The sequence below is a fragment of the Acanthochromis polyacanthus genome, chromosome 9, assembly GCF_021347895.1.
Source record: "Acanthochromis polyacanthus isolate Apoly-LR-REF ecotype Palm Island chromosome 9, KAUST_Apoly_ChrSc, whole genome shotgun sequence".
Taxonomy (NCBI): domain Eukaryota; kingdom Metazoa; phylum Chordata; class Actinopteri; family Pomacentridae; genus Acanthochromis; species Acanthochromis polyacanthus.
The window spans coordinates 11,735,997-11,753,100 of NC_067121.1; the positions used below are offsets into that span (position 1 = coordinate 11,735,997).

The window sequence follows — 17,104 nt, forward strand, 5'->3', positions numbered from 1 at the left end:
AGTAAAAACTGCATTTTTCAGGTTCACATCTTTTGATTAGAGCTTTAAACTCTCCCAGTGACACAGAATTATGAAGCTGTAGTGTTTTCTGAAGGTTTTTCCAAGACCAGGCAGCAAAATAGGAGTAAAAGTTCAAATCAAACCCTGGATTCTTGTAAAGCAGCCATTTAAATGAGCAAAATAGGCCAAATAAGGTGCATTCAAGCTGAAAATGCTCTATTTGAACACATTTTTGCACAGTATTTTGCAGCTGCCTGTACAATACTGTAATCTTATACAAAAACAAACACAAGACACATTTTGAAACATATGTTATCCAATTTAAGGTAGCAAGAATTTGATCTCTGCTGTAACAACAGCAACAACAACAAAAAACGGGAACTTTTTAACAGTACAATAAAACCAAGAGTGATGGAAGAAAAATATTTTATTCATAGTAATTGAAACCTTAAAACATGTCATTTAAGAAACAATGATGGAATTTTCATTTTTTAAAAATTTCTTCCTGTAGATGGCGTCCTCCTGTACGAATACATTCTTGAAATCTGCTGTTGAGATTCCTCATTGACCGCTGCAACATCTCAGCTGGGATACTGTGAATTTCATCCTGAATTCTCTGTTTTAACTCATCCAGAGTTCTTGGTCGAGTCGTGTACACTTTACTCTTGAGATAGCCCCAGGTAGATTTCAAGAATGCATTCGTACAGGAGGATGCCATCTACAGGAAGTAATCTTTAAAAAAATGAAAATTCCATCATTGTTTCTTAAATGACATATTTTAAGGTTTCAATTACTATGAATACAATATTTTCTTCCATCACTCTTGGTTTCATTGGATTGTTAAAAAGTTCCCGTTTTTTTGTGTCACCCTGTATTTGTAAGAAAGAAGTGAAGAACAGAGCACAAAAGATGACATCTGTGTGTATCATGTGCTTCCAGTTCCAGGACAGTTTGTTGTCTTTTGTTTTGTATAGTTTTCAGTGTGATGGTCAGAGATGCTGCAGTAAATCAAACTAAGGTGATGTGACGTACCAGTGACATGTTGCTGCTCTTCAGGAACGACTCCACCCTCCTCCGCCGCTCCTCCTTCTCTCCATCCATCTCTGATCTCCTCAGGCTCATCCCATCGTGCCAGATGACGGGACGTCCCAGTTCATCCACCTCCACCTCTCCAGGAGGCCCCCACTTCCCCACCAGGGTGGACTGGCTGCCCCTGTAGATGGGACGCTCCTGCAGGGAGGGAGGGAGGCGACGGTCACAGCACTGAAGGATTTATCTAAATAAAAACTATGCAAACTGAACTTCTTCTCTGTTTTTGAATCAAACATTCCATGGCGTATAGTATGAAGTCATTGAAGGAAAGCTGATACCATTCCCTTGTAGTGTTTCGCTATAAATTTGATTATTTTCATTTAAAATGGGAATATTCAGAATGTACCCTGAATGTTTCAGTACTATTAGAGTGGAACTAAAGGTCTCTGCTGAAATCCAGACCATTTTTTGTTTGTGAAGCATCCTGAAACACAAAAATATTGAATTTTAAGTCATAAAATATAGAGAATATACGATGCCTTCTTATTTTCATGGCTGGAATCCACATTTTCTTTTACATTTTCTTTGATAAATGACTAATAGTTTATTAATTTGAATTATTCCTGATTCCTTAAATTGCTATTTTTCCATATCTTACCCACTAATCCAGTTTTTGTCAAACTTTTTTTTCCTCATTGAAAGTCTTCTAAAACGGTATAAATTTGAACATTTTCATTTATAAATGAGAATATTCAGCATGTAACCTGAACATTTTATTGCTAATGGCATGCAAAAGCCCCAAAACTAAAGGTATCTACTGAAATCCAGGCCATGTTTTGTTTGATGAACATTCTGCAATACAAAATTTTTTAATGTACAGTCCTAAAAAAATTGAGAAAATACCATCTCTGCATATTTCTGAGGCTAGAATCTGGTTTTTAAAATGTTTCCATGTCAAGCATTTTATTATGTTGAAATATTCCTGATTAAAATGTTTATTTCTCTCATTAATCCAATTGTTACCAATCTTTTTCTTCCCTTGTGCTCCTTTGGCAGCCTTCAAAACAGTTTCCCATTCACAACCTATGCATTGGTTTCAGCATAAATTTATTTAATTGAAAACTGGGACTAAATAATGGTAATTATTAATTATGTTATCTGACTAGGGCTTCAAGCAACAGTTATTTTCATTATCAAATAATATCGTAATTATTTTTTAGATATAGAAATCTCTTATGCTTTCTAAAATGTCAGATAAAAGATTCTGAAGCCCTAAAGATCATATTTTCACACTGCATTTATTGTTTCCTCAACATTCTGTAACACAAAAATATGTAATTTATAGTGATGTAAAGTAGAGAAGATACGTCTTCATGTTTCAGAGGCTAAAATCTGCATTTTTTTTCAAAATTTGCTTGATTAATGTCTAAAAGTGTATTGATTTGAATTATTCCTGATTAAATTGCTGTTATTATTTTTACATTTATCCACTAATCTAATTGTTACCAAAACCCTTTCTGCCCCTTTGGAATCCTTTAAAAAAGGCTCACACACTCGCCCATCCTGTGATTTGAAATAAATTTCACCATTTCCCATGAAACAAATGGGAATATTCAGCAAGCATCCTGGACATTTCATCACTATTGTTATTTATTACTATTACTATTAGAGAACAAAATCCCAGAAACAAATAGTCTCCTCTGAAATCCAAGCTAATAAATTATCTTAATTGTGTTGGGTGACTAAAATGTTCAAGGTTAAATTTAATGATTATTATAGTTGACCCACTAATTCAGTTGTTACCTGCCAAAAGCCTTTTTAAAAAGCCTCTCACTCTCTTGTGGATGGATTTGTATTTAGATTACACTAATGCAGTTGTTTGGTGTTTTCATTCCTTTTCAAAGTCCGTCCTTCTGTTACTTAACATCTCTTTTTCTTACTGAAATCACAATAGCCTTGCTGGTATCAGATTTCTCTTATCCCTGTATTTTACCCTAATTACCCATAAACGAAACATGTTTAAATCCCGTCTGCCTACTTTGGAAAGACCCCATCAGTGTGAAACTCACCAGAGACATTTGGCTGTTTTTCATTCGGCTGTCCACTCTGAGCAGAGCATAATCGTCACCCTGAGAAGACGAGAGGAAAGCGAAAGAATATTAGCAGAGGTAATGAATCACTGGGAAAGAGATATTAATGATACGTGTCTGTGATGTTTGTTTGAAGCTGCAGCAGCCTGTAATCATCGGCCTCAGCAGCAGCAGACACGACTGCTGACTCGCCAGCAGCTCCACCCGACCGGGAAGATGTGTCAGCCTGGTTTCTCTCAATCTGCAGGTTATTGTTCTCAGCATGTTATGTGTGTCTTTACCTGCAGCCTGAAGTCTGTGCTGACGGAGTTCACTCTCCTGAAGGAGGCCTGTCTGGAGAGGGTTTTAATTTCATCCCTGGGGAAAAAAAAGGGGGAAAAAGACAGTGCATGTGGGATTTGTGGAACACTAGTGTGTCTGCAGGTCAAACAGTTTAACCCTCTGAACCCCAAGCAGTTTCTGAGCATCTTGTCATATTTTTCCTCATTGTGGTTTCATTTTTTTTCTGCAATATAAAGTCCTGCACCTCTATGGAAAGAGCACAACCATGACTAGAAAGCTCCGAAATAGATTTTGTGCAGTATGACACAGTTAGAATGCCTTAAATCATAAAGAAGAAAACATGAAAGCTTAATTTCTGTGCTTGTTTATTTTGTGAAAAATTAAAAAATAAAATCTTGAATAAACACGTATGACATTTGCCCCATAGGTGTTACCAAAACTAGGGGGTAAAATGGTGGATTTACACACTACAGATATCTGGATACTTAAATTTGTAATGTGTTTCCATACTTGTCTCCAATCTGCTCTGTTTAAACACAGCCTGCAGTTCAGCTGAAAACATCACAGAATATTTATCACGTGACTGTTGGTCACAGGTGAGTCACTGATAGCACTATAATGCCTTAAACCAGCAAAAATACAAACTTATAATGAAATGTTTTTGAATATTCATATTGGGAAAAACGTTTTTTAAAAAAACCTCAGAATCAGCAGGTACAATATTTTTCCAAGTGTCTGCAGATGTTACCAACACTGGAAAAAAATGGTGACTCTCGATACAATAGATATTTTACTCAGCGTATTTTTTGCAGAATGTGGTTTGTGCATATTGTACATTTTTGGTAAACTTTTAAATGAGACATTTATAATAAATGCAGTTCATTACTAAAATGGATTTTAAGCTTAGATTTTATAGTGTTTGGTTTGGATAAATAGAGTAATTTTACCTTGTTTTGTTTTGCATTTATTTGTATGAATAATAATTCAGCTACATTTTTAAGATTTCCGCAGCCCTGGCACAGCATGTCATGAATGAGTAGTTCAAGGTCAATCGGAAAGTTGAAAATCTGACGTTTTTACAGAAAAAACCCAAATGTACACTTTACAGCAGTTACACAAAAATGAAACATGATAATAAAAAATAAAAAAAAAGCAAGACAAAAAATAATACCAAACAACAAAAGCACTCAGCGTGCTCTACTCTGCCAAGGCTGCTCAGTCATTGTATAATTTCCGATGGATACGTCCTGATAAGTCCACAAAAGTGGATTTGCAGTAGGATCACAATCATGTGATCATCAGCAGGCAGCTGATGATGGTGTTCACTTGTCATGGTTACAGTGACGCTGTGCCGCTATCTCAGAATGATACAGAAATCTTTAAAAAAAACTCGTGGATCCAGAATATAAGCTGCATCACGGCCAAAATCTAATCACATACTCCTTGTGTCATTTCTGACCTTCCCTGAAAATTTCACCCAAATTTGTTAATCAAGTAATGTTGCAAACAGACAGACAAACGTACACCAATCACATAGGTAAAATGGCAGGTATAAAGATAATAATAAAGACTATTTACACGATGTACATTTTTTTACATGTGCAGATATGCATAATGGATAACTGTGGAAAATTGCAGATAAATTAAATTAATTTTGATGTTTTCTGCTTTTTAAGTACCATGCGTTCCACAGATGGTTAAATACAACCAAAACATGCACACTGAAACTCCCATCACAGCTGAGGCTATTAATACAACTACTTTTCAACTACATGGCTGCTTCAAGAAAATCTACTAGGACTCACGATTTTTCACTGAGCGCCATTTCAAGCTTTTTGGTTTTGTGCCGGTGGTGGCGGTTGACCAGCAAGACGATGATGACCAAGAGCAGGACCAGCGCACCGGCTGAGGCACCAATAATAATCAGCAGCTGGTTGTTATCGGGACGAAAATCTGACCCGCGTGGAGAAGTCTCTGGAAGAAAGAGGAAGAAGAAGACATCTGATGCCCCACATAAGAAAAGCTACATCTTTCATGCTGCAATTTTCGGTCAAACTTCATCCCTTCATGCCCTCAGTTCACCACAAGGGGGCAGTAGATTTGCACAATCACTCCAAATCAAAAGGACAGTTATTGCTCAGTATTTTGCTGATTTTAAACACTTCTCTTTTCATTTGCATCTCCAGAAATTCTAACAAAACACACAATAGCAGGAGAGTTTGTTACTTTAATGTCGTGATTTAAGCTCAAACTAAGTGGGATTTTATCACACTTACCTGCTACTGTCAGTGTGTAATCTGTTTTTCCGAATCCCACGCTGTTCGTGACCACACACTCATAGACCCCACTGTCATTACTACGAAGGGCTCGCGCGAAAATGAGTTTCCCTCCAACTACAGACACCCCATCTGGCAGTGCTCCTCCTTTCCTGTGGATAAACAAAAAGGAAAATGTCCCAATTTTGCAATTTGCAGAAAAGTCACAAAGTCTTGACCCACACAGAAACCTGTGATTCATAACTATCAACAATAAAATAATAAGTGTGACTGATTTTGGTAAAATAGAAATGAAAGCACAAACATATATCCGTGCCATGAGAAGGGAACACATATCGAATAACATCTGCCCTTATGCAACAGCAGAAAATGCAACAACTGGTTTGCATGACGGAAGTGATGCGGCTAAATAAACACGACCAGAGGATCAGGTTCGCCGCAAAGTGCAACCACCAATTCTCACATGCACCTGAGCCAAAACCTGTTGGGCTTATAACTAGCACCCATTGATCTGAATAGACCAAATAAATAGCAGGTTTGGAGGATTTAAGCGGGGCCGGCTACACAGTCCCACACTGTGCAGCTGAGCACATCGCAGGCCTCATAATGGAGAGCCGGTTTCTGCTCAGGTCCACTGAGACGGGTCATGTTGCCCCTGGTTTCACTGGGCTGCAGTACCTATTTAACCGCGGCTTTGCTACCCCCTCAGACTGGAGCCAGCTCAGATTTCTGTTATCAAAACCCCGCCTAGCTCCTCTGACCGGTCTTTCATCAACCAGTCGCAGGTGGAGATGGTGGAAAATGATAGGGATGAGGTGAGCAATCCACCTACAGCAGTCAGAAAGATTGTAATCTGGGGAATGGAACTGATTGAATCTATCAGAGAGGAAGACGGTTTGCTGTTTTGCAATTAATGAAACTAAATAGTTTTATATGTTGAGCCCTGAATCAATGAACATTAGTGTGAGTGTTAGTTGACAAGACTGATGCACTATGGTGTCTGTCAGCTGGAACCAGCAGCTGAATAGTTGAGAATAAAGAGTAAACACAAGAGGAAACAACAGGTCTGAATCTCACCTAAAGTAAAAGCTAAGTTCATTAATTGACACAAATAGCGGCCTAATGAATTAGAAAAATACAAGACAGTCAAAGTGGCTCCTGTCCATCACAATGCATGCTAATGTTTCGCTTTCTACAGTCTGTAGGTTTCTTTTAAATCTCTTTCGTCAGGATTTATGCAAGCATATTTAATATCTAATATTTTTGAACCTCAAATTGTTCATTACTCCTTATTTAAACTGTACCACTGATGTATAAGTCCATAAAATATATATATATATATATATATATATATATATATGTATATGTATATGTATGTATGTATATGTATATGTTCACGTACATGTATATGTACTTGCACATACTGTTTGTTTCTACTAAATGTTATATTTTATTTATATTTGCACACTTCCTGCTGTACTTTTAAATATGTGTGACTGTGTGAATGCACTGTACGCTGGGCAATGGTAATAAAGAAATTATATTATATTATATTATATCAAGTACATGACAGCAAGATGAAGATGACCAGGCTCACAATGTACTTTAAGTACTTATAATTATATACTTAATGCATTTACCACTAAAGTGGACTTCCTTTAGATAGGTTATGGACTTAGTGCTTACAACACTTCAGATAATTTGATATGATTTAGAAATATAAAGTGTAAATGCACTTTATCCATTTTAATCATTCGAAATAATCATTCGTTTCACTGTGGAAAGAGACATTAGCTGCTTATCTGTTCTGGAGTCTGTTCTGTTAAAAGGGAAAACGTCCCAGGGTGAGTTGGGGCTGTTAAATACCTTAAGACTTTGTGGTTATAATTGCATCAGGGGAACACAACATAATCATCTGCAAGGATGTGGAGAACAAACCAGCCATGTACATTCATAGCAAAATAATAGTAAAAAAGGTCTTTATTACTCCGCCAAGAAACGGCGGAGTTATGTGATGATCGGCGTACGTTTGTCTGTGAATCTGTCTGTCTGTCTGTCTGTCTGTGAGTCTGTCTGTCTGTCTGTCTGTCTGAAACATTACTCAAAAACGGACTAACGGATTTGGATGAAATTTTCAGGGAAGGTCAGAAATGGCACAAGGACCATGTGATTAGATTTTGGCAGTGATGCAGCTTATAGTCTGGATCCATGGATTTGTTAAGGATTTCCCATTGCTAGATATAGCTGCCAGCACAGCGTCACTGTAACCATGACAGGAACACTGTATAAGATATTGTACAGCAGTTAAGCTTATGTAGAATTTTGTAGGAACTTAAATCTTTAATTAGTTGGATAATTTGGTAGAGTATATAATACTGTAAGTTCTTAATCTTAACATTTACATTAGGCTATGTCAGGCTAATTTACATTATAGATAATATATTAGGGTTGTACCCATAATATTTAAATTACTCTGATAAATTTAGATCATAAATATTGTGGCAGAGTTTAATCCATATAATATTGCATTTAATAGTTAAACTAGGTCATGGAAGTACATTCCTCTTAATAAATAACATTGTTGGGTCTTAACCTTATTATTTACACTTCTCGAGTAAATTCTTGACGTCCGTCCTTTTTGTCTACTAGGAAAGACTTTGGCTCAGTGCTTGTCACTTTAAATGTTCTATAGATGTACGGGTAACTTGACTTCAACATGAATTACTTGTTTTACTGCATTGTCTGTCATACTTCACATCTTGGGGACAAAAAGCTCAACCACCGTAACAAAGCAGGACATGGGATTTGGTGAAAGGTTGCAGCAGCAGAAAGTTGGTGAACTTCAAATACTGATTTTTTAGAGCTGCTGTAATAAGCATAATTTTTACACACATTTCATTATAAAACTGCATTTTTGATCATTTTCGCAATTTGTGCAAAAATCAATGCATAAAAACAACAAGTTGTGGTTTTATGCAGAGTTACTTCTATAGTCAAATAATCTCACGACAAAACTACATGTTTTTATTTATTATATCGGTTTTAATGCAGATAAAACAGCAGATTTGTGTGTGCTAATTGGCTGTAGAGATGCTGGTGCTCACTTTTACAAAGAGTAGCTTGTAGGAGCTTTTTGTTTACCATATGTAGGATGTTGTATTTCAACGTTAAAAAAAGGTGAAAAAGTGTACATCCCAAACCGTTGACCTATTTTTCACACAAGAACCTAAAACGAGACTCTGGCTGTGAATGTCTCCACAGTGGGTCTCCACCAAACATCCAAAAAGGATCTGTGAGAGTGAAAAGGTTTAATCCAAAATAATTTTAATATTTAAAGATTGTCTCATGGCAGAAATATTTTTTTCACTCCACACACAGCATTGGATCATTGTGTGCTCAGGCATATATCTGTAATGGCTGCTGCAGTGTCTCTAATTAAAGCGCAGACCCTGTGTTTTACCAGGCATTAGACTGATATTTAAAGCATGGCACTATGATTTAGTGCTTAACATGTGTCTCCTGCTCTTCCTCGCATCCCTCCCTCGTGTGAAAATATAGCCCTCCCTCTTTTTTCCAACTTCAAATTTCGAAACGAGACACTGCAGCTTTTATTCGGCCGTGAATTGAGCCTGCAGGAGGAAAAGCTCCCCTCTTTTTAGGTTCAAGCACACTTCTTGGTTGTTCGTGGGTGTGTAGTCCATGTGTATGTGAGTCAGTGTTGGCTGGTTTCTGTTTTGAGTCGCATTCCGATGCCATGTAAAGAGCAGTTTAGGCAGTATTACAGTGAATTAACGTGTAATTGTCACCATCTTCCTGGCAGCCAGACAGAAATAAACTGATGCATGAGGGGCAGAAAGTACCGTGTCCAGGAGATGTTGTGAGGTTTGGGGTGTCCTCTGCCTTCACAAGAGAGCTCAGCTTTCTCCAAACCCGCGTACCACTGGCCTGAGGACGGGGAGATGGTGGCATCTGGGGGGTCTGACACAGAAACACACATAAAAGCTTCAGCAATGCAAAATATTCACCCAAATACTGCAAAGGAGAGCACAGAGAAAGATGAAAAGACATTTTCCCACACCATAAACACACCAAAGTAGGCTTTTTGTCCTCTTGACCTCACCTACAAAGACAAAGTCGCATAAAAAAAAATCATTTCTTTACACTAATAAAGTCAACAGAGGTGGGGAAAAGTTATTTTGGAAGTCACTGAGCACCAAACTGAACGATTTTTAACAGAAGGAGTATATTTCACATTTCTGCAACATAAAAGCTTTGAAACTTGCGTGCTCTAAATATTTTGTGTATTCAAAATACTACGTACAGTATAAATAAATGGTAGGAATCTGTGCAATGTCAGTATTATTTTCCACTCATGGAGGAATCTGTACAATTTTAGTGCTTTTCCACGTGTAGAATAATCCTGTGCAATTTTGTTATTTTCCACATTCAAAACAATCTCTACAATATCTGAATTTTTACATGAAGAGGAATCTGTACGACATAAGCAGAACTTGAATATGTTCCCTCTTTATTTCTTCCTGTATTTTTGAATTTTCAACTGATGTCCCTACGTTTCTGCATTTTTGGTGAAAAACTGCAAAATTCCCTCTCTGTAGGATTAATAAAAGGTACCGCATCGTGTCTAATTTTATCTTATTTTTTCTCATAGAATCCGTATCGGTACTGTATCTTATATGTTATCATACCGTATCTTATGTAATCATATCTTACTGGATCTTATCTTACCTTATCTTATGTGATCATATCTTATTCTATCTTATTTTAACATATTGTATCTTAAGCTATCTTAACTAACTTAGCGTATCGTATCTACAATTACATTTAGCAGATGCCTTTATCCAAAGAGAAGTACACCTGAGAGTAGATACAACACAAGCAAGGATCTAGTCAGGAGAAAACAACCTGGATAAGAGCCATAAAAGTGTGATTATCAGACCATGGTGTCTACAGGCAGTGTAGGTTTTTTTTTGTTTGTTTTTTGCTGTCTGTCAAGTGCAAAGGTGTTCAGTGAACAACAGGGTTTTTAGTCTTTTATTAAAGACTGAGAGGGACTCTGCACATCGAACAGAGTTTGGTAACTTGTTCCACTACCGGGGAACCACAGACGAGAAGAATCTAGCTATCTTTTCATATTTTATCAAATCTTACAGCATGTTTATTACTCCTAAATGCATCTTATTGTAGCCTATGCTATCGTATGTTGTCATATGGGATTGTATTGTATAGTACGGTATCTTATCATATAGTATGTTATTGTAGCTTATCAAATCATACCTTTTCTCATTTTATCATATCGTATGTTATCTTTTGCTATTATATCTTATTGTATCGTATCATATGTTATTGTATGGTATGATCATATCAGATCATATCATCATATCTAATCATGGCGTATCATATATCTCATCTTATAGAATCTAATCGTATGTCTATTACTCCCAAATAAACTTGCCTTGTTTTAAAAGCTAACCGATTCTCTCCCGTTTTGTTGCAGTGCAAAATTCCAGTGAAACAATTACAAGTAATTTCTGAGTAACATGTTGTGCAGATTTCTGATGACAGCAGCCTGTAATGACAATGACCGTCACATCTTTTGCATCATTTCCTCCTTCTTGCAAAATGTGCAGCCTCAAAGTATCTGCAACAACCTCTGCTCATTCCACATCTAGAGGCTTGTGATTTTAGGAATCCTTTGCCTATCAGTTCTACAGACATCAAATTCGTGACTCAGGTGTAAGCCATGTAACTTCAGTCCCACACCTTTCCAGTGAACTGTACAAAGAAACTTACAATGAAACAAAGAGCGACTGTTCAGCAGTGTGACAACGAAAGTTACTTTCAGTCTGTGTCAAGGACAGAGAATCAATCAGACACTTTCCCAGCTCAGGACCTGCCAATATTGTTTAATGTTTAGCTTCCTTTCACACATCTATTCTTCCCAACAGACAGTTAAGTGCTAAAAATGCAAGGGAACCAGAGGAAGAAATCTCTGGTTGACCTTCCCTTTAATGGGAAAAGCCTATAAAATCTACTGCATTCAATTTACAAGGGGGATTATAGTGTGCATACTAAAACTGCTGGATTTTTTTTTTTTGATTTGACTGTCACACAATACCACACAGGAAGGGAAATATTAGACATATATTAAAAAATAGTGGCAGAACTGTTTCACAAAGAGTAGAAAACATTCTATTAAATATTTAGAAAGTTGTTTTACTAATATGTAAAGTTTATTTCTCAGTGGCATGTTTGAATCACAGTTTGTCTTTCCTGTTATTGTAAAACACTGATTGATTTCTCGAATGCAACCTGTAAAAAACAATGTAAAATGATTAATTATAAGTGTGAACTGTACAAAATTAATCAGCCGTGAGTATCTGTGGCACAGCTACACTAAGTTATCTAGGTTAAGTAAAGCCCAAACTAACTCTGGATTAGCTGGATAAGTCAAAAACCACCAACATTACATTGTTATGAATGCAGTTGCTATAAAGATCACTGTCCTTCACATTTTGACCTGTATTTTGACCCGAACACACCCAATTTCACTGCAGATATTGTGAAACTGCTGCAGTATAAACATGGGCGGATCTATTAATAATAGTTAATCACACTTGCATTCCACTTAGGTTTCCCTGCTCAAAGCACTGCAGTTGTGAATACCAACTCAGTGGCATCACATCCTCACAAACACACCTCAAAAAAAATAGAGTGAAGATCGTTATTGTTAGTTACACTTGTGTTATTCCAGTTGAAAATCAAAAGCTGTCGCAGCTGCGTTGAGCTGTCACCGGAAATGCATTTAAATGAGATGTGGGAGGGAACTGGACACAGAATAACAAAAATATATCAGAATATATAGATTCATCTCACTTACTTTGCAGTTACTTATATCCACAGGTCCTACAGTAGCGGCAGAATGCTAAAAACAATAGATCAAGCTAATGCAGGCTACTATTTGGTATCTGCAAATAGTACACAGTTTTATATGAATGAGAAAATCACAGCAAATCTTCAACTGAAAAGAGAAAATGCAGTGCAGTTTAAGCAAGATCTGATAGCAAAAAGCAACTCTGTGTCCTTTATTTCCCCTATTTTATTTGATGTGAGAAGTGTTGTGTCAATGTTTTGTAAAATTTAAATATTTTTGCAGGTTTTAAGTATGTTGTGTTTTCAGAAGCACAAAAAGCTTTGTTTTCCAAGCATGGATGTACACCGTTGACCCGCGATGCGAAGAAATGGAAGAGCAAAGCTGTAAAAACACTAAACCAAGCTATGGATGGTTGTGAGAGCAGAAAAATATGTCACTTTCTATTTTGCCACGTTTAATTGACAGCATCACTGAGGTGGAGTCACCGATTAATGTCAATTCACAGGTGTACTGCAAATTTAGTGCAAGTAAAAAATGTTCATGTGTTCTAATTTCTTGCATAAGAACTAGAAAACATTACACTGCAACTTTAGAATGGCACAAACTGAATCCTGTTAGTGTGCAACTTGGTAGCATGACACATGTCCACTGTGGAAAAAAGGTCTATTTCTCTTTTGTTTCTGGGTAATAAGTTGCACTCGGACACACAGTGTATCCTCAATTCCTACTATTAAAGATTTCATTAAGCCTGAATTCCAAGAAAACCAATGCTCCAGTCTACTTCCCATCGTCACTCCGTCACACAGCATCATTATCAGTTCTACTCACAATGAACCTCCAGGCGGTTGGAGATCCTCCGTGGCTGCTCCAGGCTGGGATGCGACACCAAACAGTCGAGCTTCTTCCCGTTCATGCTGCGCAGAGGGTGGAGGGAGTAGTAGCTGGACACGGAGCCGCCCTCGTTGGTTCTGTCCTGATGCTGACCCGGCAGGTCAGTGTCCCAGGACAGACGGGGGACCGGGCGACCCACAGCCCGGCAGGAGGCGACTACGCGGTACGACTGGCCCTCTATGAGGACCACCGGGTCCAGGGAGGAGATGGGTAGAACTATAGGAAGAAGAGGAACAAGGTGAGTTTAGGAGATCTGGTTCAAGATTCAAGAAATTTCCACAAGACTGTGCAATATCAGCAAAACACAATAGAAAAGCTTTTTATAAACAGTCATAAATAATGAAGAGTGAAGAGAATGTGAACCTAAAGTAAAATGGTAAATGGTTGTATTTATATAGCGCTTTTATCCAAAATGCTTCACATGATACGTCACATTCACACACTGATGGTGGAAGCTGCAATGCAAGGTGCTAACCACAACCCACCAGGAGTGATTAGTGGTTTGGTGTCTTGCTCAGGGACACCTTGACATGAGCTCGACAGGCTGAGGACCAAACCAGCAACCTTCCAGTTACAAGACAGCCACTCTAACCACTGAGCCATGCCGCCTGCAGCGCGGTGTACACTGTGCAGAAATGTTTTGTTATCCATAAGAGTTTAATATGTTGTATTCATATTGATCCATTATGCTGCTGCTGTCAGAGATTCGCTGCTATGATTTAGATTTAGAGCTTAAGTCAGAAATAATTTATCCTTTGGAGAAGGTATACAAAACTAGCTTTATTAAAGCTAGTTTTATTTTTCCAGTTGTAATACATACTACAGGAAAGACCTGATGTTGTCTACAACTGTATGCATATATCAGTATCTGCACTGACAATTGGGCAAAATGAGTTGGAAAACATCAGCATAGCAGATATCAACAAAAATCTAATATCGTACATCTCTAGTTGTAAGAAAAAGAATCAGCTGACAGCTATTGGATGAGCTGAATTTGCTTCAGACAGTTAAGGATAAAACAAAAACAATGTTTAAGTATTCGTGCAGATAAAGTTAGGTCGGAATTGAAAGTAAAAACAGCAACACATCATTTTCGTTAACCTAGAAGGATCTAAGGTGACTGTAAACAGCTTCATTACCGTCAGGACTTTTCCAGAGGTTTTTGGATGTTTGAGCTGGAGTGTTACCACTTTAACTTTGTACAGAAGTCTTCACAATTTGCAGAAACAGAACTGCGATTAATGCATTTCTTACTAACAGCTTTGTAAAGTTCCTGGTAATTTTGAAATAGACTTGCCTTACAAAACATTGTGACAAAATGTCACCTTTGATGTTTTTTCACATAATTAGTTTTTCCTGGCACCAACTGGTTCAACAAGGTTGTGACTCACACCCAACACATCTGTTGTAAACACTCAGCGCCTGACTAAGTCTTTCCACTGATGTTTGGATTATTAATAAAGAAGACAAAACATGCAGCTAGTAACAACAGCTATTAGGGATTAACAGACAAAGCGAAGGGTAGCACCTGTGGAAAAGTTCAGATTTAGAAACAGACAGCAAAACAACATGACATCAGTGATGCTGCCCTGCAGGCAAAACCTGCTGCATTCACAAACACAAATTAAATTATTCTGCATAATAATGACAGTATTTTCTTCAGGATTAAAGAATTTCCTTGTGGATGAATAAGGCTGTATCTCATCTTATGTCATCTCATCCTTTCTAGTAGGGCTGGGCGATAAAACGAATTAATTGGGGTGGCTGTGGCTCAGGTGGTAGAGCAGGTCGTCCAGTGATTGAAGGGTTGGTGGTTTGATTCCCGATCTCGCCTAGTCATGTGCTGCATGCTGAAGTTTCCTTGGGCAAGATTCTGAACCCTGAATTGCCTACCAGTGACTGTTCCACTGGTGTATGAATGTATACTGACTGATGTTGCAGGTTGATTAGCAACCTGCACATTAGTGTGTGTGTCTGGGTGAAGTTGGAAAAGTGCTTTGAGTACTCTGATGAGTAGAAAAGCGCTATATAAGAGCAAGTCCATTTACCTTTCTAAAACCTGATGATTTGCCAAATCATAAAATCAAGGCAAGCTTAAATATATAACAATACAGATTCTTCTTCTGTCTTTCATGACTTGTGCACTGGGATTTGTTTCCGCCTCTCATCTCCTTCTGCCAAAACACTCACACTGTCGTCATGGCGGACAGAGCAGCAGACGAAGAGTTGGTCACGAGAAAAGGGCCTCATGTTACATCGATTATATGGAAGTGGTTTGGCTTTCACAAGACTGACACAGAGCAAACTACAGTCGTTTGCAAAAGTACTGTGAAAATGAAGAGTAGCAGCACAACTAAGCTCTTTCAGCACCTCCAGCAGAGGCATCCTAAAGAATGGGAAGAGTGCTCGCAGCTACGGGAGTGCGGCATGGCTAGCACTAGTCATAGCAAACAGACCGCAAAGAAACAACAAAAATCGATTAAAATCGTAATTGTCCAAGATGACTAAAAAAAACTGAGATTTTATTGGTTGGCCATATTGCCCAGCCCTACATCAAACCAACATTTTGCACCAGATTTTGTGGAATTTTCAAACAAATTTGGCCAAAAAGCTCTCAGAAGTCAGGCCGGTTAGCTAAGCTGGTCAGAGCGTGGTGCTAATGAAGTTAATGGTGAAATAGTCCCACTAAAGTCTCTTGTCTGAGGATCCATCCAGCTGTCTTTGACTGAATAAACTTCCAGTTCTGGATATTTAGACTTTACCTGGTGGTAAATTTTTCCGACGGTCTGTATCCTCATAGATTGAACTTTAATCCAACAACTCATCACATAACTGATGCTGAATCAGAATCCATCTGTTCTCCAGTTAGTCCAGCCTCTCTGGCAGATACGGGCTTTAATGTAATTATTTTAAGTGGCAGACTGCTGATAAAAATCACACCAACAGTCTGACTTTGCAATGGATGCTCCACCAGTAAAACCAGAACACTGTCCAGCTCTGTTGCATAAAACAATGTTTACAGAATCTGTTTTTCAACCACTTCAGAACCTAAGAACCAGAACCACAGCTGCGATGGGGATCACAGAAAATTTTGATCCAAAGTCTGAACAAAGGTAGTTGTTTATTTATTAGACAGTGGATTTTACTGTTAGAATAACTTACATTTTCTCACATGAGACTTTGGGGCATTTTCCAGAATTTTTTTCTTTCTGTGCAGCAAAATGGGAGCTATTTCCTCAAACTTGTAGCAGTTAAAGTTTGTCTCACATTGTCAGACTATTCAGAGAGTGACCTGGCTGCACCTCACTGTCATTCTACAGTCAGGGAGAACCCCAGTGCCTTTAAACTAGTCCTTCAAGCCAGACTTAAATCAACCACAAAGGGACTCGAACTCTCAATCTTCTGACCTGAAGTCAGACGCCTTATCCATTAGGCCACATAGTGCTGCTTTAACCTTGTTTATAGTGGATTTTTTTCAGCAGGATGCTAACTACATCATTTTTTGCATCTCAGCATGATGCATTAAACACCAAACATTTCCCAAAACACTCCAGCAGAAGAATGTGTGCTTTGATGTTCATTAATTCCCCTGAAACTAGGATAAGATGAGCCATTAAATGACTGTAGAAGTAGCTTGAAAA

The 17,104-nt window shown here is 37.9% G+C and overlaps 1 protein-coding gene across 1 annotated transcript in view; it reads right to left on the minus strand.

Moving 5' to 3' along the window:
• The window catches only part of LOC110957470 (nectin-4-like), a 35,846-nt gene that overhangs the window by 2,265 nt on the left and 16,477 nt on the right, over positions 1–17,104 (minus strand). The window contains exons 4-10 of the mRNA XM_022203517.2: positions 13,401–13,679; positions 9,541–9,658; positions 5,681–5,832; positions 5,210–5,378; positions 3,404–3,479; positions 3,102–3,161; positions 1,033–1,230 (exon numbers count right to left, since the gene is read on the minus strand). Of these exons, the coding sequence (XP_022059209.2) occupies positions 1,033–1,230; positions 3,102–3,161; positions 3,404–3,479; positions 5,210–5,378; positions 5,681–5,832; positions 9,541–9,658; positions 13,401–13,679 (1,052 nt within the window). The remainder of the gene's footprint in view (positions 1–1,032; positions 1,231–3,101; positions 3,162–3,403; positions 3,480–5,209; positions 5,379–5,680; positions 5,833–9,540; positions 9,659–13,400; positions 13,680–17,104) is intronic.